The sequence below is a fragment of the Candoia aspera genome, chromosome 4, assembly GCF_035149785.1.
Source record: "Candoia aspera isolate rCanAsp1 chromosome 4, rCanAsp1.hap2, whole genome shotgun sequence".
Lineage (NCBI taxonomy): Eukaryota > Metazoa > Chordata > Lepidosauria > Squamata > Boidae > Candoia > Candoia aspera.
The window spans coordinates 6,125,911-6,149,073 of NC_086156.1; the positions used below are offsets into that span (position 1 = coordinate 6,125,911).

The 23,163-nt window shown below is 40.4% G+C and overlaps 1 protein-coding gene across 1 annotated transcript in view; it reads left to right on the forward strand.

Moving 5' to 3' along the window:
• The window catches only part of LOC134497608 (sodium channel protein type 5 subunit alpha-like), a 113,444-nt gene that overhangs the window by 75,857 nt on the left and 14,424 nt on the right, over positions 1-23,163 (forward strand). Inside the window, exons 7-8 of the mRNA XM_063303333.1 lie at positions 6,605-6,727; positions 20,722-21,003. Of these exons, the coding sequence (XP_063159403.1) occupies positions 6,605-6,727; positions 20,722-21,003 (405 nt within the window). The remainder of the gene's footprint in view (positions 1-6,604; positions 6,728-20,721; positions 21,004-23,163) is intronic.

Here is a 23,163-nt window from a genome sequence, read left to right on the forward strand (position 1 = left end):
AGGGTTGGCAGCCTGGTGGCCAAGGACACATATGAAGAAAAGAAGAGATACTGAAAGAAGAGAAGGAACATCTTTGCAGCCAACACTTTTCCTTCCATCATAAGACATCTTTTTCAAGTTAAGGTCCTGAGCTGTCCCTGCATAGGGCTTGCCCAGGTGTAATCATCCAAGTGCTGCATCATTTGTTGGCTGCACTTCAGAAGGAATAGGAGTCTGTCAATAGCTGTGATGGGTTGAATGCTGATGGAAGTGTTCTAGTTTGTCCAAACGCCAAAAGGAACAAAAAGGTTTTGCTTGTTGGGATATTGAGCACAATTCTTCATTTAAAGTTAAGTCACCAACCATGACCAACAAAAATGTTCACAGGATCATGAGAATCTGAAGCAGGTGGGCCCAAAGCATCAACATACCCAGGAATACAGAAGTTGTCCAGTGCAAGACAAAAAAGAAGATAGCAAGGGTATGAGATTATTTACCAGTTCTACTACCCCTCTTTCCCACATTGCCATTAATTAGTATCACAGAGTGTCCTGTGTTTAAATCAAATAATGTTTGATCCAAGTGAGAATTAATTGTGGGACTCAATGTCTAGAGAGATAAGCCTCCCTCTAGGACTCTGGAGTCCAAATCAAATGGCCTTGCCTTCTTATTGTAGGGCATTGCCACAACACACTCCTCAGTTCACTGCTTCTATTTATAAAAAGGGAACAGGACTCCATTATTGGAATGCCTGGCTGATTATGTGCTACATAAATATTTGCAAAAGTAAATGAAACTGCAGGATGGATACTTTAAGGAAATATTTCAAGGTATGCCCCTTAAAGATTATTTCTACCTACCTGGAAACACTTGTTCATGTATTTCCCACCTTTCTCATATTGATGTAACCTCAGCATTGATAATATGGATACCTGCAATGTATCTGTGTACTGGAAGAAATACTTGCCAATGTGGCCACAAAGTTAGGCTGTGGTTAAAGGCTGTTTTTAACTTATTTTGGATGTCTAGATTTTTTATTGACCCTTATTTCAAGAACTTATAAAAATAGTTGTCTTTGGCTCTTGCTTGCTAAAGTGAAAAACAACTTCAGAGGAAAATGAAGATCTGGTGAGAACTGCTAAAGTTGCAAATGGATTGAATGGCCTCCTAGTGCTGTGCCTAGGAGAAATAGGAGTTATGCAACCTATCACCTCAAACATAACCACCCAAATTACATTTTCCACTGCTGAGCAGCTTTAACAGCCAGCAATGTCCATGACATATGACATTATTCAAAGCGATCTTGATAAGTTAAAGAAATGGGCTGGAAATTACAGAATCACATTTATCAGGGACAACTGCAAAGTCCTTGACTTAGGAAATAGAAATGAAATGTGCTAGTATAGAACGGTAGAGTTGATGGCTTTCTGACAATACTTGTGTAAAAGATCTTGGAACAGTAGCCAGTTAGAAGCTGAATATAAGACAGCAGGTGCGGTGCAGCTGCAAAAAAGGCAAGTGCCGTTTCAGACTGCATAATCAGGTATGTGATCGCAAATCGCAAGAAGAAACTGTTCCTCTTGGTTCTGTTTTGGACAACCTCTGCATCAATTATTGTGTCCACTTCTGGGCATACATTTAAAGAAGGATTTAGGCAAGCTGGAACAGGTTCAGAGAAGGACAAGGAGGATGATCGAGGGAACCGAAGCACCACTGTCAAGAAAGACTGAATGAGCTGGGCAAGTTTTGGCTTGAGAAGAGAAGAGTGAGTGGGGGAATATCTGAAAGTATGTCACAGAGAAGAAGGGCAAGACCTGAAAGTCCAAAGGAAAGAAAGAAGACTCTGGTTGGTAGAATATTAAGGAAATGAATTCTAACAATAACAGTTGGACAGTGGAATCAATTAACCAGAGAGGCGGTGGGCTCCCCTTCATGTGTTCAAGGGAAGACTGGATAGCCAAATGTTGGGGATGGTTTATTTTAAGGTTCCTGCACTGAGCAAGGGGTTGGACTCAATAACCTCAGTGACTTTTTCTAACTTTAGGGATTCCATGTTTCTATGATCACCCATTACACTAATCTGCATTTTGTCTCAAATCCTTTTTTTCACACCTAGCAATGAGCATGCTAGAAAAAATTGCCACCTTCCTTTTTTGTCTCATAATATCTAACAGTAACTTTGCCACTCAAGTTCAGGTCAGAAAGAAAACATGATCAGATAAGGAAGCTTGTAAGGACAGTCTTCTGTAGGAAAAGAAATGTTATACTTTACTAATGGCCTTTGCCAGCTGAATAACTAATTTTCTTTTTTAGAAGGCTAAACTCATTGGTTTTTCCAGTGGCACAGAACAAGTTCTGTAAAAATAGGAGACTTCTATCCTTAAGACATGAGCTGAAATTCCAACTTTATTATGGAGATCTCAGAGGTTCTGTAATGGAGACTTCCATGGATTGACATTTCAGCAGGAGGAGATTATGAGGGTGACATTCAGAGGAAGAGAAAGGATCAGAGAGACGCACTGAAAGAAGCAAATCTTAACAATTTGTGTTGAATCAATTGGAGGAGAAGTGGGTGGGCGAAAATCTCACTGAAAAGTACAGATACTCACTTTTCTCTAGTTGTTCAACATATGCTCTAGTGAGCATATGTTTTGAATGCTGCCTACTAAAAAAAAAATCCATCCCAGGTCACATTTCATCCAGCCCACAACACAAGACTATGCTGTTAGAGTTTCTCCTACAAACACAATTTAGCAAGGAGAAATGATATACCTTCAAAATCAACAGCAAGTGATGTAGACAGCTTGTTTCAACCCATGGAAAGTCTCTTGTTTCTCAAGGCCTTGCCAGTAAAACAACCCTGACAAGCCTGTATAATGGAACAGACACCTAATATAGTGTAAACCTGTCAGCAGGGTAATAACACCACTGGTGCATTTGAAGTGCCAGTCACCAGAATAGCCACCTTCTTCATCCCAAAGAAAGACTAGAATCCAAAGTTTGCCTGGAAAAAAGGCCTTGGAAGTGTGCTACCTTAACAAACTAATTCAATCCATTCTTGAAGATCCTAATGTTGTATAGAAGCTTACTAGAGGCTCACCAAATTGATCAGTATCTGACCAGCTTAGCTTCATTACAGTATTCATTGTAACATCTTGCATGGTGTCCACCAGTTTTTAAATAGGGAGGAGGCGGAGAAAATTAGCATGCTGCAAAGCAAAATACCAGCCTTAATATGTCTTTATTTCCAAGAATGCTTCAGAGCCCTACATGACTCCCAAAGGCATTTTTAGAAAATAAAACTGTAGTTGGTGCTTTACTTAGAAGGATGCCTACCAGCCCCTCAAAATCCAGTGGAGAACCTGCAAGTGCCCCAGTGTGGTCTTGTCAAGCTGGAGAAGATGGCAGGGGACAATCTTACCAGTTTCCTTTTAGGGAAATGGGTGTTTTATGACTGACTGTTATGGTAGCCATTCTGTATGCATGCCCATGATATATTTTCAAAATTTTAAGTGTCCACTGAACCAAAAAAGGCAGGAATTCCTGTGTTAGATGGACAGATTGTGTGATGTGGTATAAGGCAGCTTCCATTATTTTTTATTTATTTATTTATTTAATCAAGACTGTGTGGAAATAAGGGTAGGTGGGCAGTCTTTCTACTTTCTTCTTCATACTTCATCATCTGAAACCTCCCCACCCCAGCCAGTAAATTGGCTTATGGTCCTACCCCAAGTTTTAGACACAAAGGGGGCAGATAGATGAGTAACTAGCATAGGAACCGTCTTGCCAGTCTTGAGCAACAAGCCTTCCCATATGTTGTGCTCAAAATAAACAATTGCCTGTCTTATTTTACATTCTTGATGCAAGCAAAGAAAACTTACTCATTAAAGGAAGCTGAAAAAAGCCATAAACCAGCTGGGACAGATACTAATTCCCTTACTTCATTGGTGGAACTAGAACAACATGCTAGTTTTACTATCCTTCCTTCTTTCCTTCCTTCATCCTTGATAAACCAAACTATTATCTATAATAACTGAGATGCATTCCAGCAACCATTTTCATCCAATATACTTCAGCAATTCTGTAGTAGACATCATGTACAGCTGTCTATGTAAGTGTATTATACCAGATGCTTTCTCAGCCTCTTCTTGATCAAATGGACCTCAGTTTTTTTCCCCAAGTGCTCCAACAATGGTTGCTGTCATTCTACAGATCCTAATAATGCCTGGTTCTTTCCATTTGTGGGAGTAGCTGTAATAAAGGACTGGGTTCTCATAACTGTCATGCAACATTATGAAAGAGAGGGCAAACTTGTCACCTGTTGTAACTGAAGGCAAGACAAGGACCAAAGGGTGAGATTTAAAGAAAAGGAGCTTCAGGCTGAATAGTAAGAAGAGATTATTGATGGTAAACAGCTGTGAAGCAGTAGAACGATCTGCCTAGAACAAGAGGTTCTCCCTTGCTGGGAGTTTTCAAAGAGAAGTTGGATGGCTATGCCTAGGGATGGTTTAGCATGGCTGGCTGGGGAATTTTGGGAGTCAAAGTCCACACATCTCAAAGTTGCCAAGGTTGAGAAATACTGGTTTAGTAGATCTCTGCACTGAGGAGGGAGTTGGACTAGATAACTTCTAAGATACATTCTTCCAACTCATATATTCTCTGAAAGGAAGGTAAGCACAGAAAAACTGCCATTCCGCTTGCAGTGACAGCAATTGTGAGATTGCCTGGCAAAGAGCAGAGTGTTCAACCCATCTGACATTTCCCATTTGACTAGAGCTGAGCTAAAAACCCCCACCACCACCTCACTTCCCCAGCCTACCTTTCCAGGCTGCAAAGCAAAAGAGAAGTTTGGCAATTCGGGGGTAGGGGGGGAGAGATGTGGATGTAAGTTGAGAAATGTTTAAAGGGCAGATTGTTGGGACACACCCATGGCACCATTTTTCTTCTACACTTTTTCTAAAAACAGTTTGGCCAGAAATAATGATCCACCTGCCTAGTAAGTGGCCATGTCTCCTACTATGCCTCACCCGGAATCATGCTACGTAAGGTTATTTCCAGAGGGTTGTTGCAGAGGGATTATGGCACCTTCCATGTCACCATTGCCCTGATCACTACACTCTTCAGATGTCTCCCTTTTTTCCCCACTTCCATCAAAATCGACTTGTCTTCCTCCCTTTTTTTCTCAATGGCTCCAATTTTCAATTAAAAAAAAAAACTCAAGCAGAACTTTCTTCCCAGCCTTAATTCTACCAAACAGCTCAGTCTTATTTTCCTTCTTCCTTCCTTGTTTTCTAGAAATGAGCTGGGAAGAAATGACTTTATTACAAATATAATTTGATATGTATTACAAACATAATTTAACCCACATTCATTCACAATCCACATCCATGCTGCCTTGAAATGATTGAAATCTATCCTGGTTATTGGAATCTTTCCCTAGGGCACTATTTTTCCCTCTTACTTTTTTTTTTCTCTTTCTTTTAAAAATCCTATTGTTGTTTATCTTGAACAATAATTTCAAATTCCATTCAATCTGCACAGATTTCAGTTATTTGCCAGATAGCTACAATTATCGGTTATGACCACCTGGCTGCTATGAAATCTCTGAGGACGCTGAGGGCCTTGAGGCCCCTCCGAGCCTTGTCCCGATTTGAAAGCATAAGGGTAAGGGTTGATACCTTTCCGTGTCTATGCAGTGTGTTCCTCTAAAATAACAATCACCTTCTCTCTTTCTTGCAGGGAACAGGCTATCAAGTACGTGGCTTAAGGTGCTACAAACACGGCAGCTTCATTTTTGAATCAGTGCAAATGGCATAATTTTTAGGGAAAGGGTCTTCCAGGGAGGCTAGATTCCGTGGCAACTGCAATGTTGCAGGCATGGTGGGGGTGAAGGGTGTGTGTGTGTAATGTGTGTATGTGTGTGTATGTGTGTGCATGTGTGTGTGTGTGTGAATGAGTGATATATATATATAAATAATTTGTCACCGCCCATCTCCTCCGAGCGGAGGAACTCTGGGCAGATATATGTATATATATATAGGCATCAGCAGCATGTTTTTTGAAAAGGTTAATAAATGACTGGGTTCTATACAAGATACAAGCCATTCATCTTGAAAGTACAAAATTATAGTGTTTGCATAATCTAATAATGGGGATGGTGCCTACGTCCCTACTGCTTCTTTTCAGTTGGAGGGGGGGAAAAAAGAAAACTAGTTTTATGCTTCAGGAACTGGCTGTCCACACTGTACTTTCTTGTCTCTCTTTTGGCCAAATGTTGACATCCTTTGGAGCTCCGTGTGCTCACCCAGAGGGAAAGGGGTGATAATTAGGTGGGAATTCCAGCCAGATTGATGTCATCCTATCACTTTTGACAGTTCCTAATTCTTAGGTTTCATTTTGCATTGGAAATCAATAGCTCTGTGTCCTGGAAAAAAATATGTCTGGGGGTGCTGCTTCCCCCCTATTTGTCCTGTGAGTTAATGGTGCATTTCCCTCTATTTTAGGCTCTTGCTTCATCAGTCAATTAACCGGGTTTATCTTTACAGGTGCAAATCCAGAGAAGAGAAGCTGAATGGTAGGACTTTTGCTAATAGTTTGGACTTCTCCGTTTTGTGTCTCCCTTCAGGTCTCATTAATAAGCCTCATAGCTAATACTCTTGGATACTCCGAAATGGGTCCCATTAAATCCCTTAGGACCCTCAGAGCTCTGAGGCCTTTAAGAGCACTCTCACGATTTGAAGGGATGAGGGTAAGACTTCAGTTTCAAAACAACAACAATTACTACAAGACCCATCTGCAGAGCCTCTCTGTCCATGAGCATCCTGCAGCATGCTGTGAGGCCCTTCCTTCATCCCGCCATCTGTGTGTTTGTTGTCTTTTTGTTCTCATTTTTCATGCCAGGCTTTACGTAAAATGTTTGGTGCTGATCCTGTACCCCACAGTGGACTTCTCTCTCCTTCTCCTCCTCCTCCTCTTCCTGCTGCTGCTGCTGCTGCTAAAAATTAGACCGCTTGCTTGTGGAAGTATCTTTGACTTGGACTGATCCCTTCCTTGGTGGATTCCATTCTGAGCTAATCCTGTTTCAGGTCTTGTTTACCAAGAACCTGTCATCTGGTTGACAAGCAAACCTCAACTAGGAGGACTTCCACTCAGCTCCCCTGTCTGTTATTTTCCTTTTTAAATTTTTGCACTGCCCTTTGAAACAAAACTTTCCAAGATGGCTTGCAAGCATTTAAACGTCACAGTTTAAAATCTGAAACTAAAAACTGCAATGAAAAACACACAATAAATAAGCAACCAAAGCAGTAGAATGCTGAAACAAGCTCAGTTAAAAGGCTCCATTACATCGTAAAATGTTACTATATAAATATATTGGAAAGTTGGAAGAATAGAAACATTTTTTGTCCGACTCCAGGAATATAATAGAATAGATACTTGGTAGGTATGCTTTTTGGGGGAAAGGCATTCAAGAATTGGGGAGCCACCACAGAGAAGGCCCTGTTCCTGGGCCACCATCTGATGCTCTTCAGCCTTCAAGGCTCTGAGTTCTTAGAATTAAAGTAGGAACATGAGAGGAGAGGCATTCCATCAGTTTTGTAGTCCTGAAATGGCTGAGGGACCAGGATATTTCTTTCTTTATTCCAGAGATAGAGGAGATTAATACTTTACCGTCTGAACACAGATACTAAATAGTAAGATTGATGCATGATCAGTCTCTCTGTGTCTGTTGCTTATGGTATTAATTGACTAAATTTTCTCACAGCAGGAAACCACTGTATTCAGTGAAAACAAAATAAAACAAGTTGCTGCTACTCCATTGATTTAAGAGAAACCCAGCCGCTGAAATATATATGCAGAAAATAGTCATGAAATAAAACACTGTGTATATATTTTGCCTTTTGGTCTCCAAACCCTTTGGCGCCCATGCTAACCAGGTCAAGCATATGAAGCAATCTTAATTTATGTATTAATACTGGCAGGGTAATGCTTTGGCATCAGCAACACTTAGGTAATGCCCATAGATTAAATATTTAAATAAAATATTTATTAAAAAATATGGCTGAAACATCACAAGACTGCCAAACCTCACAGGATTTTGGTATTCTTGTTAGGATCTTGTGAGATCTCAGAGGTGAGATAACTAAAATCTTACAAAATGTTGGCCCCTAGTTATCATGTTTAATGATTCCTGTTATTTTACAGTAAATGTACAAGAAAAACTATATAGGAAGGTAGATATAGGCACAGAGTTTCCTATACAGTAACTCCCAGTGAGTGACTTACAGTTAACCTTCTTTTGGTTTCCTAATCTGGTAGATTTAAACTTGACTTGGTTTAGGAAAGTAAATCAAAAGCAAAAAAAATGTATATGCATCTATGTCTGTGTGTGAATATTACACACCCATACATATATGAAAGTTAAAGCTGCTTAAAATCATCCAAGCACTAGGAAGTTCAGCTTTCACTGTTAAAAAAAACCTTTTAAAAACTAGAAAACAAATTTTAAAAGGACAGGGATATCCTGTCTGTTGGAATATTCTTTTACTTGAGTAGAAAAAAGGCAATAAGTTTGAATGCTGAATAGTCTCCATTTTGGATGTGGCCATCAACTACTTTTACTAGTCATTCTGAAGTCATACCAGCAGTTGGCCTGTGCGTCATTTTAAAATAATGATGGACGACTTGATCTGTCCCTCACTGCTGGTTGTTGTTGTTTTTTTTATTGCAGTCCTTCTCAACTCCTCACCTCTTTGATATTTGTAATACCATGGTGCAAACAAATCCACACCTTCTCCTGAAATCTCTCCCCAGCTCCACCTAATCCATAACATCAGCCTGCCACTGTAGACTTCACGTGAAATGTTACTTACAGCTTCAGACCACTAAAAGCTGGTTCTCAGCTATTTACTGTAAAAGCCATCTTCCTGGGATGCTTTAATTGGATGCCTACCCTAAGCAGGGATTTTAACATGATGGCCCAAAAGCCCATTTTAATTCTGATTATCTATAATTTTAAAGAACTAGGAGTTCTTTATGAATCTATGATAAAGAACTAACTAATGACAAGATTTTGTAAGCTTTCCTTCAGAAACTCCCCCATACACATCTGCAACCAGACACAAACACCAAAAATGACAAAACATGCATATAATATGGCAGTGTTTTGTCATTTGCCCCCCTTCCCCTTTGTAGTCACCCATTAATTTCTATCCCTTTTACGAATTCCTCCAACATTTATTACAGTACTAACTTAAACTTCTTAACCATGGTAGCCTCGGCTCCCATAATTCAGAACAGGGAAGATTATGAAACCTGAAATCTAACACATCTGAAAAGATTCAGGTTGAGGAAGGCTGACATAACAAGAACTAATCTTGGTGAATGCAGACTTTACTTTAGTGTTGATTATTTCCCATCTTTATGACCTGTTGTGAAAGGCAAAGGGCTGACAACGCAACCTTTCTCTTTGGATGAATCCTGGTAAAGAGAGGCCTGGATTAGTCACGCTAACTGCTGGGCCTTTCATCTTTTCCACTGCTGCCATTTGCCCTTCCTGTTTCATTGCATATGTAGCCATATCATTGCACAGGCCATGTATGCATGTTTGCACTCAGATCATTGCTCATTGCCATCCTTTGCTTGCGATATTTGTTATGGAGATTTTGTGTGCCCTGCACAAGGTGTTGACAACCCTGTTTTATAAATTGGGAGGTAGCAGCAGTGAGGTTCTGCTCTTCCCAATCTCTAGTTTCTGTTTGCAGTATTTCAAGCTACCACTGTTTTCCAGAGTTCTGAGCTTGGTGCACGTAAATAGAGGAGATGCAAACGTGAATACAGAGTTTGCATTTGCAGACTGAAGTACAGATGTCTGTTTGCTAAATACGCTATCAAGAGGGGAAAAAATGCTAAAAAGAAAAGACGCGTTTGCAATGAATAAATATTGTATGTTTTTTGCTTGCTCGCTCTTTTTTAACCATGCTCACAAATGTGCCAAAATCTTTTCTGATAACTGATGATTTGTAAAAACTTTGCAAGACTCTGAAAGAGAGGGTTTCTCTTTGCAGCCAAGTTTGTTACTGGGTACTTTTGCAATTGGAGAGATGTTCATTTGTATGCTTGGTTACTATCTCACTTTATTTGTGAACATGGAATTTTGCGTGTGTGTGTGTTTGTATGTGCATGAACGTGAGCACAGGATAATTTCTTTTTGTTTGTTTATTTTTACATGATTGTGCCATATTGGTACACTTAATCATCTACCTAATTGAAGAATAATGTAATACAGTCTGTTTGCATAAAACCAAAGGAGCAAAATGTGTTATTTGTATTTAAAAGAATGGTTGAATTCTGTATTTGGTTTGATTGGTATTTCTTTTAAATGCACTTCTCTTTTCTAAAAAAATAGCCAAGCAGCCAGTCTAACGGCGGAGAGGAAATGAGCTATTTGTAACTAGGTATTAATTATTTCAGTGACTTAGACACAATTTTCAACCAGGTCAAACAATTTCCTAAAATGGAAAACTCCAATTATAAGGTAGTCCCTTTATCAGAAATCATTTCACACAAAGCTCCTTCCACTTGATTGTACAGTCTGGGTAAATGCGATCCAGAGAGTTTGTGGCAGAATATGTAGGGCCAAAAAAGCAGGGACATTTGCAGTTGGCAATCTCAAACTGTATTTCCATAGCATGGCAAGAAAACTGCATGGAAGGGTTGACATAAGTGATGTTCAACCTCAACCAAGTTGCTGTTACTTCTTCTCACCTCCACCACCTCTTGTCCCTTCTGCCCAGGGAACAATGGCTAAGGGCTGCTGGAAGCACAATAGCCATGGCCCTATTTTAGAGATAATAGTCTTCCATTTGATGGACTCTCAAAGGACAGCCCCCCGTTTGAAAAACTGTCTGGTCCCTGTCCAGTTTAAGGGTAAAGGAAGTCTTAGAAGGCAGGTCAGAGGCCCTGACATGGTCCATCTACAGCCAACTTAGCTGACATTTTCCAGCTGACATCATTACCCAGTCTACATTCCTCTATTCCTCCTATTCATATAAGCAAGAGTTAACACTGATCACTGTCCTATTCTATTCTTTTTTCCTTCTCCCTTTCCTTCCTGGACCTTTCTTTTCCCTGCCCCTCTTTCCTCCCTCAACCCATTTGACCAGCTGAGTTCATGGCAATACAAAACCTTCCTGCTTGCCTCTTTGGGACATGAGATCAGTTCAGTGGATCAAATAGATAAGCAAGGTATTAAGACAGGGCATCATTACACAGCCTTTCAACTGCACTGGGTTAAGAGCAAGTCAGTACAGAGCTGTTGAAGAAAATTATCCATCCCAAATGTCTTAAGTACAGTTCATTATACTGGGCAGACTAATAGAGCAAAGATCAATATAGAGATGAAAGCATCTATCAATGCCCAATTTGCCAAATGTGTTTCAAACTCTCCAAGTCTTCTGTAGCTGCTCACAGTTTTTTGGTATTGAGGACCTTGAACTACAGTGAATCCTCTTATAGCAATGAGATCATGTCATCATTACCACTTAAGATTAATCACATATGATTTTTCAGCCTGTTTTGGCCAGTTGCAATTTTTTTTAAAAAACAGGCTTTAGTTTCCAAATGTGATTGAATTAGTTCTACGTATCCTATTCTCTGTGTCGCTAAGGTTTAGTTTATTGTTTTGTCTCACCCAGCTAGTGCCCCACAGATGGCAGCAGAAATGTTAATTGGGGATTCTGGGAGCTGTAGTTTCCGCACATCTGGAAAGTGCCAAATTGGTGATGGTTTGCATTCCTCCCACTCTCAGAATAGAGTAATGCTTTTAACAAACTCTCTCCTTCAGGAGCTCATCTGAATGGAAAAGGATGCAAGAATACAATCCATCTTTCTAAAACAGAGATGGCCTGCTTAAAATGTGCATATAATTAGCTTTTAGTGAAGGTGCAAAACATGTAACCTCAAACATCGTTATCCACACAGAAATGTAGAAATACATTTGAGCAGCCATGAGAGCTGAAATACCCCACAACCACTATGATGGTTGAGAAGTCAAGCACCTGAAGGATTGTATTCAGTGGGGGTATTTTATAATGGGATTTTTATAAAGGAGTCAACATTCTGCATGCTTAGAACTGTGGTGTGCAAGAACAAGGCACAACCACATCAGTCAAAACAGGTCTGCCAGTAATGTGAATTTAAATAGCTTGTGGTCATTTGGGTAATGGTCATGAGAGGAGGAAATTAAGCATCCGTAGTAGAGCAAGAGCTTGGTTCGGGCCAAGCCAAATGGCACCAAAGAGGCCATAAACGTTTAGGTTCTCCATAAGTCTTTAACATGCAGGAGATGGGGAAGGAAGCAAGGAAGTCCCAATATTAGTCTAACTGTTTCAGTCTGAGCTCCACTTTAAAGTCAGTCTCAGGACAGAGCTCACAGAGCTCTATCATATTCATGAAAAGTGTGATTTATGTCAGGTTAAACCTAGCATGCAGAGACAAAATTTTAAAAGCCTATCTTACTTCCTAAACTGGCAGATGACCTGTGTCAGGATAAAGAGTGTGCCCATATTGGCGCTTTTAGATCTTGGTGGCCTTTGGTCCATTGATCATAGTATCCTTCTGTCTAGGAGTTGGGAATCCTACTTGTAGTGATTCTACTACTTCCTGACTACACTGTGCCAGTGGGTGGTAATAGAAGAAGAGAGGTCATCCAGGGGGTTGATCACCTGTGGTGTCCTAACAGTCAGGAACCATGCTGAGACGAGGAGTAGGTCTCTAGTGTTTATTGCTGCTACATAAGACAGAAAATCCTAACAAACTGAAGAAGTGTGGGAAAAACCCAGACAGATAAACCCCAAAAGCTTAGGCGGGTCTGATCTGTGTCTCTTTGAATGGCTGCTTAATTCCTCAGTACTACGCATGCGTTTTCCCCCCTGGATGGAGGCCCCCTCCTGCTCGCCATCAGTACTCATGACATGTGGGGTACCACAGTGTTCACCTCGGTCTCTCCTACCATATGTCTACAGGAAGCCACTGGAGGAGCCCATCTGTTGGTTCAGGGTGTGGTATCATCAGTACACTGATAATAACCATACATTGCAACTCCAGGCCATGATGGGGATAGAGTGGAACTCCTGACCAGTTGTCTGGAGACTGGTAGAATCTGGGTGGGAAGAAACACATTGAAACAGAATCCCTGCAATAGAGAGGTCTTGTTTCTCCAGAAACATCTGGCACCTAGCTTGTTTCAGTGATACTCTAGACAAGGGAGCAGTCCCTCTGAAGGAGCAGGTCTACAACCTGGGGCCTGATACACTCAGCAAGTGGAGGTCATGCCTAGGGGAGGGTTCAGCTGCTGTAGCAGTTGCAGCCCTTCCTGGAGCACGGTGCCATGGCAATGGTTATCCGTGGCATCATCACACCTCAGATTAACTACTGCAATGTGCTTTACATGGCCCTGCCTTTGAAGGCCACCTAAAAGCTGCAGGTATTAAATCATGCAGCAGCCCACCTCCCGGCAAGTGAGAGCTACCAGTGTCATAAAGTGCTGGTTTTGCAAGCATGGCATTGGTCCCCAATGGTACAATTCTGAGTGCTGGTTTTAACATGTGACTTGACACCTGGTTTTAACCCTAACCCCATGTGAGATGGGGAGGGGAGAATTTGGGAGTTCACCGCTTTTCTGTATGGTACTATACTCTACCTCCAGAGACCAGGTCAACCTCCCTTGTCAGAGCACTTGCAAAACTGAGCTTTTCCACAGGGCATTTAATTGTTCAGGAACAAAGGAAGTCAACTATTGGGCTCTTGTTTCTCTTTCTTTCTTTCAAGGATGGGGTTTGTTTTTATGTTTCTATGGAATTTACATTTAGTTTGGGTAAACTCCCTATGAAGTTGATGGGATAAAAATGCTGCAAAATCAATCAATCATTCAATCAATCAATCCATCCTTTCTGAACAAGATGCAGGCATCTGCAGAAGTGAGGACAAGGGAAGCCAGGACACGTGCATCATGGCACAATTGACTTGCATTAGATACCATGCCATTCCATGGGGCCATTTTTGCAATCGTGTCACGATGCTCGTGTCATTTAAAGTCACTGTGGCTTGCTACAGTTGCCTATAGCACAAATATATATCCTAGCTAAGTGCAGTTGGATCAGGCATTCTGCTTGTGGTCTTTGACTTGTCAGTAAGAGCGAGGAATAATTAGAAATACCTGTCCTGGATATTCTTAGTAGGTTTAGCCACATTTAACCATGACTCAGATACACTAAAGCTTAGTGTTATTACCAGGCTATGATATACATTACAATGCGCCAGGGGTGGGGTGGGGAGGGGAGGGGAATCAAGTCCCAGAAGAGATGTATTAAGTAGCTGTAATGCCGAGGTACAAATCCATCAAGCAGGAAGGATGATAATAGCCAGTGGGTTCATCCTCAGGGAACACATTATGAAACCAAGAGCCTAGTTTTGAAATTAATGAACTCAGCACAGCTTCTTTGAAGTTAATGGTGCCTGTGATAGTGGATTGATTGAAGCATCAGAATTGAATGGAACAGCAGCTTAAGGCAAAGATGGAATGGGTCTTATGTCATAAAGAGCTTCCCCCTACATATCTATTGTGCGCTGTCCTTGAACTTTCCAAAGGGTATACCTATCTCTTTGCCCCTTCTGATTTTAATTTTCTTGGCATTCTGACTAGTTTCCAAAGGTTCCAAAGAAGGCAAAAAAAGGACCCAGAATCGATCAAATATCTAAGAAAGCTGCCGTTCAGGTTCTGGAGCTGATGGCAAGAGGGGTGATCAGGCAGTTTTTTTTTGCTGGGATTGGTCAGGCTGAAGAGGTAGCTTAAAATCTTAGAGCTGGGCAGGAAAAGTCCTCCAAATGTTGCTTTATTATAATTCTTGGCAGCATGGAGAGCCATACAGGTTTTCATCCCTTGTGTTAGACCATCATAGGGCCTGCTGGATCTTAACTGGCTTTAGGGGTCAGATATTAAGAACCCTCTTGAGAAGACCCTGAGCTACAGAAGAAAAAAAAGTGCTGTACTGTGTCCTGACCTGCACATATATATGAATGAAGCCTAACAGGAGGGTTTATACTTGGATGAGGGAACATCTGGAAAGTCCAGAATGTAATTTAAACATAACTACTTTAAAAAAAACTAGCAGAAGGCAGTGGCAAATCACTTCTCTGAAGTTTGCAATGAAACTGGATGCATTCATGAAGTCATCAAGAGTTGAGCTCAACTCAGAGGTGATGTTTATCTTTTTAAGAAATGAAGGCCCACATGGCAGTCATTAGGATGGTGATAATACGGTGGATTGAAAGGTCTGCAATGGTCTCTCCTCTCTATTTTTGCCCCCATTTCAACCCCCTACTGCCATACCTTGCTGTCACTCACCTCTGCTGCTTTAAAGTTGATGCCAATCCCCATTTTTAATTAGCTAAGGAAAAACTAGATATTATTTGAATTCAGTTGGCATGAATTCTTATAGTAAATAGTTGGTATGAGGGACCACTGGACTAAGGCAATAGAAAGGGCACTGCCTACCAAATGCAATAACAGGTAGGTAGAGCTCAGTCTAGATTGATTGGATCACAGTTAATCTAGATCAGTGTTTCTCAACCTCCTCAACTTTAAGATCTGTGGACTTCAATTCCCAGAATTCCCCAGATCTTAAAGTTGAGGAGGTTGAGAAACACTGATGTAGATGATTTCTGTAGAAGTCCTGGAAATTCCCTTCATCCCACTCTCTCAATTCCTTAAAAAAGATTTTTTTAAAAAATAAAATAATAATCTATGAGGAAGTGCTACCCCATGGTGGGGTTGTCCCTCAAAAAGAAAAATTATGCAAGGGCAGTTGGAGACACATGGGCCATCCTGGATTTTGTTACATTTCAAGACAGCACAATTTTAAAAGTACCTGCTTTCAGACTAAATACCAAATGGACAGCCCAAACATTACACATGAAAGGATCTTCCCTAACTACAGAAATTAGCTTTGTTAGCTTTGTAATTCATCCATCACATTCTATCACAATAATGGTCGTCTCTAAACATCCAGTAGCTGGCATTGATGGTTCTCAAATTCATTGGCCTAAAAGGGAACTTGGCCAGGATGTAAAACATCTGCAGAGCATTATGCTATTAATAATTTACCTGGAGAAGTGTCAAATATTTTGCTCCAAGTTTTTGTGCTTTGTTGTGTGACCTCCCTGGGTGTTTCTGAAGAGCTATGGGGAAAACCTGAATATGGGGATGGCACAGACTGCATGCCCTAGGTATTTATTGTTTTCCTTTTCTTGCATGAATGTTTCCTGATCTTGTGCATGTTTCCTTACTTGCATGGTGCTCCCATTTGCAAATCCACCTCTTTTAATTTTAAAATGTCTTGTAGTGTATTTGCAATAATTATGGGCTAGCAAAGATGGTCACTGGACAAATTTACTCTGTCAAGGACCAAAATACATGCGTCCTTGCCACCCATCCTTATCTTGACTACTGCTGCCGCCCAGTCATTTTTCTAACATGGAATTGTTTCTCTTCAGAATTTTACTTTGGCTAATAAAATTTCTTTATTCTGTTTTTAATTCTGCCCAGTAACAAAAGTTCTCTGGACAGATGAAACGTGAAAAGAACGAAGGACAATAAATCAAACAACAATTACCACCATGGGAAAAGATACCATATAAATACATAACAGCTGCCGTCCTAAGGCAGTGCAGACAGTAATCATTGGAACGATTGAAATCTTAAAATCAGTAAGACCAGACCTATTCATGAAAGTTTTCTTGGGCCATTAGGCACATAAACTAAATTGTCTCATGTCTGCCAGCTTTCAGAAGAAAAGGGGGAAAAGTCATACATACTGCCAGACCTCCTCCTCAAATATCCACCACATTTTTCTCTGCTGGTAAAATATTCTTCGGTGCAGAGACCAGTCTCCTATTCAGTCTCTCTGGTCTATCATTAATATAAATATGTTCTCATGATGAGACATGGTTGCTGATGGCTGATGAAGGTGCAGCCATTGTGTCTAACTGCAAGGAACCTCGATGGGGAAGTCCTACAGAGCGGCAAATTATCCATTCAAAGTTATCCCTTATTGTTTAAATCCAATCAATGGCATACCTCCCACAGTTGGGGATGGTGTTGCAAGATTTTGGCAAGGACGTCAACATCATTGTGAGCATCTCCTGCTGAATTCAATACAAATAATCTGGCTCTAGCCATATGCAAGGTTGCAGCAGAAAATGATGTCAACACAACACAGATCTGCAGTGATTGGCTCTAGCCAATCATTTAATGCATTAACATACATCTCAACCACTTCTTACCATGCTCCTAATTCACCCTCCCTATAATCATTATTGGATATACTGTCAGTATAATCTTGTTTGGTAGACTGATACCCAACTTTTCCTCAAGAGCTCGAGGTGTTTTCCATAGGATCTCCCTTATTTTATCCCAATGCCTGCAGTCTTGTGAGATAGGTTGGGCTGAGATAGCATAACTGGCTCAAAGTCACCTAGTGAAACTCTATGGCTTAGGATGGGCTTGGACTGGGGACTTCCTGCTCCTCGTCCCAACACTCTCACCACTATACCACACCGGCTCTTTCGGAACACTCTGGAGTGGGAAATAGTCAATGGCCATATAATTTCTGTTTCTGGGAAAATACTTTGTCCCACACAGTTCCTCCTGGTTTCCTCAAGCCATTATTAGAGATATAACTTCCCATGTCTGTGACAGAATGGGTAAGTTATAACATTTAAAATGAAGGCTGTTGATGTTCTAAACCAGCTTCCCCTTACTTATTGGGTATCAAGTGAGGGAAGACTGATTTGAACAAATGGAAAAATGTTATACAAGTGCAAAACCTGACAACAAATGAACCCTCCATGTTCATTTTATTTATTTATTTATTTATTTATTTATTAAATTTGTCTCCTCCCATTTCCTAAACTGGTGTGGTGTAATGGTTAAATTGTTGTACTAGGACAGGGGAAATCCAGGTTCAAGTCCATCTTCAACCTCAGACACTTACTGGCTGACTTTCACTCTGTCAGCCCAACCCACACCCCTTGTTTGTTTGAAGGGATAAAATTAAAGGCAAAAATGCTGCATATGCCACCTTGATTTCCTAGAGGAAAAAAGGGTTTAAATCCAACAAACTATCATTATCTATGAAGTTTTCAAAAGAGTTTCATAATATAAATCTTATGTGATTAAAATATAATAAATTATACACTGAAACACACACACGCACACACGCTATATTGAAATAACTGTATTATTGGCTTGCCAGAAAGTTTACCACCAACCCATTAGATAAGAGGTAACATTTCCTATAATTCGATTCACACTTGAAACAACATGTTATTTCTTGAGATCAATACAGCTTAGCCTCCATTTCAGAAATCCAAGGAAGGTGAAGTAAGACACTGGCTGAAAAGCTGATGCGAAGATCAAAGACACAATCAACAGAGGGACATATTTGCAGTTGATAAAAACAAGGAGAAGAAATATTGAGCTGGCAAGGTTGTCTGAGCCAGTGAAAATAACAATTTTGAGAAAACTTTCTGTCTTGAAGTAACAATCCAGCAAAGTTTACCCTGACAAAACTAACTACAACTGAAATCAACTGAATGCAAGGCAATTGCAGCTCTGCTCTAAATTTTTTGTTCGGTCAACATTGTTTTTTGCTGAATGGTATATCAGATCTTTAATGTTCTGTGTGCATAAACCCCCATTTATGCTGGAGATTGGTGACTGAAGACTTTGAGTGATGTGTCTGTAATTTGATTGTTGTATTGTCTGTTGGAGTGCATGTCAATATTATTCAAATATTTCATGCTTGAGGTGATAATTCTTATCCTGCTAAAATACCCATTTCCATTGCTTCAGTGCAATATTGCAAATGTGACTTTTCTTACCATGATGGTATTACCTTGCCTTGTTTGATGTATGTTTCTTTGGTCCTAAACCTTTCCAAAGTTGATTGGTCTCATTCCAATTTACATTCTTGGTCTTTTGACCAGAACTTACATAATTCTGTCCTCAACTATGCAGTATTATTTTTGCATGCCTCATGAAATAATTTATATTGCTCATGGATCCTGCTGGGAAGATACAGGAAAGCAGAAATTTGCAAATATATGAAATATATATGAAGACTTGAACAATGAAAGCAAGGAGGAAATCCTGTTAATTTCTGTTATTAAAATGTGTTTCAGCTCCAAACCAAGGACTGGGGAAACAGTCCTCCATTATACTCTCAATAAATGTTCAAAGTAGAAGCTAGTTTGCATCATGACCATGTCAGAAAATGGGGAAAGAACTGCTGACCAGATCATCTTGCAAGCCACCAGGCAGAGCATTTGTCCTCTTATCAATGTCTAGTGAAGGGAGGGATACCTTCTGCTGCCATATGAGTTGGACCATTCAATACCTGAATTAAATTATTTGATGATAATTGCCATCAGCCTTCCAGATTTCATTGATCTACAGATGTCTAATCAGTAAAACCTTGAGCTCCAATCCAAATTGTATTTCAGTTTTAAATGCCATTAGAATTTGGATTAGGAGGTTGATTTCAATTAAACTGGTTGTGATGATAGAAAGTCATAATCGGCAATGAATGGAACTGATGTATGCAAGTGTTGGCACTATAGTTTTGAACAAATGAATAGTTTCAACCATGTTGAGTCATGTACTGTACTCATTTGGAGAACATGATGTTTGCACAAATGACCATAAATATAATTGGCAGCAATTCTCATAACTATGTTCTAATAATCATGTCCACATTACCTTGACTATGCAATTCATACATTACATTGTTCCATGTGAATGCATATTCAAACATGTTGGAATTGCTCACACCTATGGTTGTGTGTGTGGGGTGTGTGTATGTGTACCACCTGAATGTGAGTTTCAAAAGATTTTAACTTGGACATATTTGTTAATTAGAAGAAAAGCTCCCTTTCTTGTTCTTGGCATATCTACTAGAGCCATAGCTATGCAAATGCATCTTAAAGCTTTGGTAGACAATACGAAATTAATTATTAATCAAAAGATAGGTTCCTATAAATATTAAACTTGTAGTAAGCTCTATACAATGGACTCTGAGCTGGCAAAAGTATTTTGTGGGAATAACCATAGATAAAATAATGCCCTTCTACATACTTTTGATGACCAAAACCAACTAGGAACAAGACACCACATTATGAAACCACCTTTTGTTCCAGAAATTGAATATTGCTTTAATGGCTCCATGTCAACACAACAAAAGAGGTATTTCCCCATTGTGCTTCACCATCTGCTGTAGGAAGTTGTGAGTTTGATACTTATTTTCTTACAGTTGTCAAAGGAAGGGAATCATATCTAGGTGAGAAGAGCTCAGATATCAAAAGCAATGCTAAATAAACTAGATACAGTATCAACCAATCTTTATTAGGCTAATACAAAATCTTGAATGGATGATTGGATAATTCCCCAAGTTGTATGAACTTGTGTAAAGTCATTGGATCTGACTTTTTTTCCCTTTCTTTCTTTAATAAAAACACTAAACAGAAGGGAGTTCCATAGTTCCATATGTTAAATATGTTTATTGTTAAACTGCATTTCTTCAAGGTTCATAATTTGAATTAGGAAATGTCTAGAGCAACCAGTTTTTAGGTGGGGCATTCAGCAGATCCACTGGAATTAACTGCATGTTGTCTTCTCCTTCATCAAAGGTGGTTGTCAATGCCTTGGTAGGTGCCATCCCTTCTATCATGAATGTGCTGCTTGTCTGCCTCATTTTTTGGCTCATCTTCAGCATCATGGGAGTCAACTTGTTTGCTGGAAAGTTTGGGAAATGCATTAACAAGACAGAAGGTGATGAGCCTTTGAACTACACAATTGTCAACAACAAGAGTGATTGTCAAAATTTGAATGACACTGGAGAGTTGTACTGGACAGTAGTGAAAGTCAACTTCGACAATGTCGGTGCAGGTTATCTGGCTCTCCTCCAAGTGGTGAGTTTAAATTGCAGTAACACTGTCGTTAGAAATGTCTCCTGACCAAGGAAATGTCCACTTGATTCAATATGAGATGTCAGATTCAGTAAATTTAGATAAAAATCTTTTTGGGAAAAAAGCTCAAAGCAGAACGGGGGCTATACTTGGTTTTTAGATTATGCAAGTATGGGTCACATGATAGCAGATGTCCATTATGGAAGGGTCATTCCTAGTATCCTGCCACGATGGAAGACATTCCTCTTCTAAGATCATGTCTCCCATCCAGAGTTCCTGAATTTGTGTTTGATCTGACATGCACACAAATAAGGCTTGATTCCTGTGCTCTGCAGTGGGTGGATCTTCTGTGTGCATATTACTTCTTTCATATTTGCAGTAAAAGTTTCTCATTTAGCACATCCTTAAAGTTTCTGCAATTAGCTACCAAGTGGGGTATTAAGTTGCTGGAAAGAGGAGATTTATTACCTGGTCTTTTGTGAAGTCTGACATAGGTAAAGGTAAAGGTTTCCCTTGACGTAAAGTCCAGTCGAATCCGACTCTAGGGGGCGGTGCTCATCTCCGTTTCTAAGCCTTGGAGCCGGCGTTGTCATAGACACTTCCGGGTCATGTGGCCGGCATGACGACTCGGAACGCCGTTACCTTCCCGCCGAAGCGGTACCTATTGATCTACTCACATTTGCATGTTTTCGAACTGCTAGGTGAGCAGGAGCTGGGATTAACAACGGGAGCTCACCCCGCCGCGCGGTTTCGAACCGCCGACCTTCCGATCGGCAGCTCAGCGGTTTAACCCGCAGCGCCACCGCGTCCCGATGAAGTCTGACATACTTCTTCCAATATGTCTGGTGGTACATTATACTTTTCAATTATTAAGGAATTTACAAGCCCATGTTTCAACACAGACCTGGTGCTTTCAGGTGTGCTGGACCTCAACTCCCAGAATTCCTAGCCAATGTGACTTTGACTGGTTGGTTGGTTGGTAGCTTTGGAAATTGAAATCAAGCACATCTGGGAGGTATCTGCTTAGAGAAGGCTGTTCTAAGGTTGCAGTATGATAAGAGCAATAAAACAACTTTATTTATTTATTTATTTATTTATCCAATTTGTTCCTGCCCATCTCCTCCCATCGGAGGGAATTCTCCAAATGAGTACATGGCATGGGACCAGAGTACTTGAGGGACCACCTCATCCCCATTACATCCACCCGTCCCACCTGATCATGCAGAGAGGGCACGGACCCCGTCGATAAGAGAATTCCATCTGGCGGGGTCCAGGAAGTGTGCCTTCTCTGCAGTGGTGCCCGCCCTTTGGAACATCCTTCCCCCAGAGATAAGGCAGATTCGATCTCTTGTGGCTTTTTGTAAACAACTAAAAACCTGGTTTTGCCACCTCGCTTGGGGCAGGAGGGGGAGTAATCATTCCTGGAGATGGTTAGCGCCTTAAATGGCCTCTTAGATATATGTGAGCGATTTTCCAACTAGCCTCGTCATCTGGATTTCATAGTGTATTTATTTGCATATTATATTTGTATTTATATTTTTATGGTATTTTAATGTTTTATCCTGGTTGTAAACTGCCCAGAGTCCCCCCTTTGGCGGGGAGATGGGCAGTGGCAAAATTTGATAAATAAATAAATAAATAAATAAACAAACAAACTTAAACAATCAAACATCAGCACTGAGTCATGTTAGGAGATATCATGTCAGAGGTGAAAAAATTATAAATTTGATGGCAAGCCAGCATTAAATGTCATGGACCTCCCTCGCATGGACCACAATGGGAAAGGTAGCAAGAGAAAATAATTGAGGACTCAGGATTGCAGTAAGACCTGATGCCTTTGCTTTAGCAGCAGTTCCAGTTTCTGGGGATTGCCTTGTTCATAGAATGTTCTTGATTTTCTTTTCATAGCATTCCAAATTATTTAGCAGGGATACTGGATTAGTTATGGATGACTTGGAATATTTATGGATGCTTCTTTACAAATAGTGAAGTCAACTTTAGAAAGTTACTACAGTCACAAGCAGAAATGCACTGTTGGCAACAGAAAGGCCACAGAAGCCCCCCTCCCTTCATAAATGTGGCCTCTGGACTCCTGATGTGGAATATGAGAGGAGGAGGAAATTATGAAAAATGGGGGAGTAATATTAGCTATATAGGGGACGC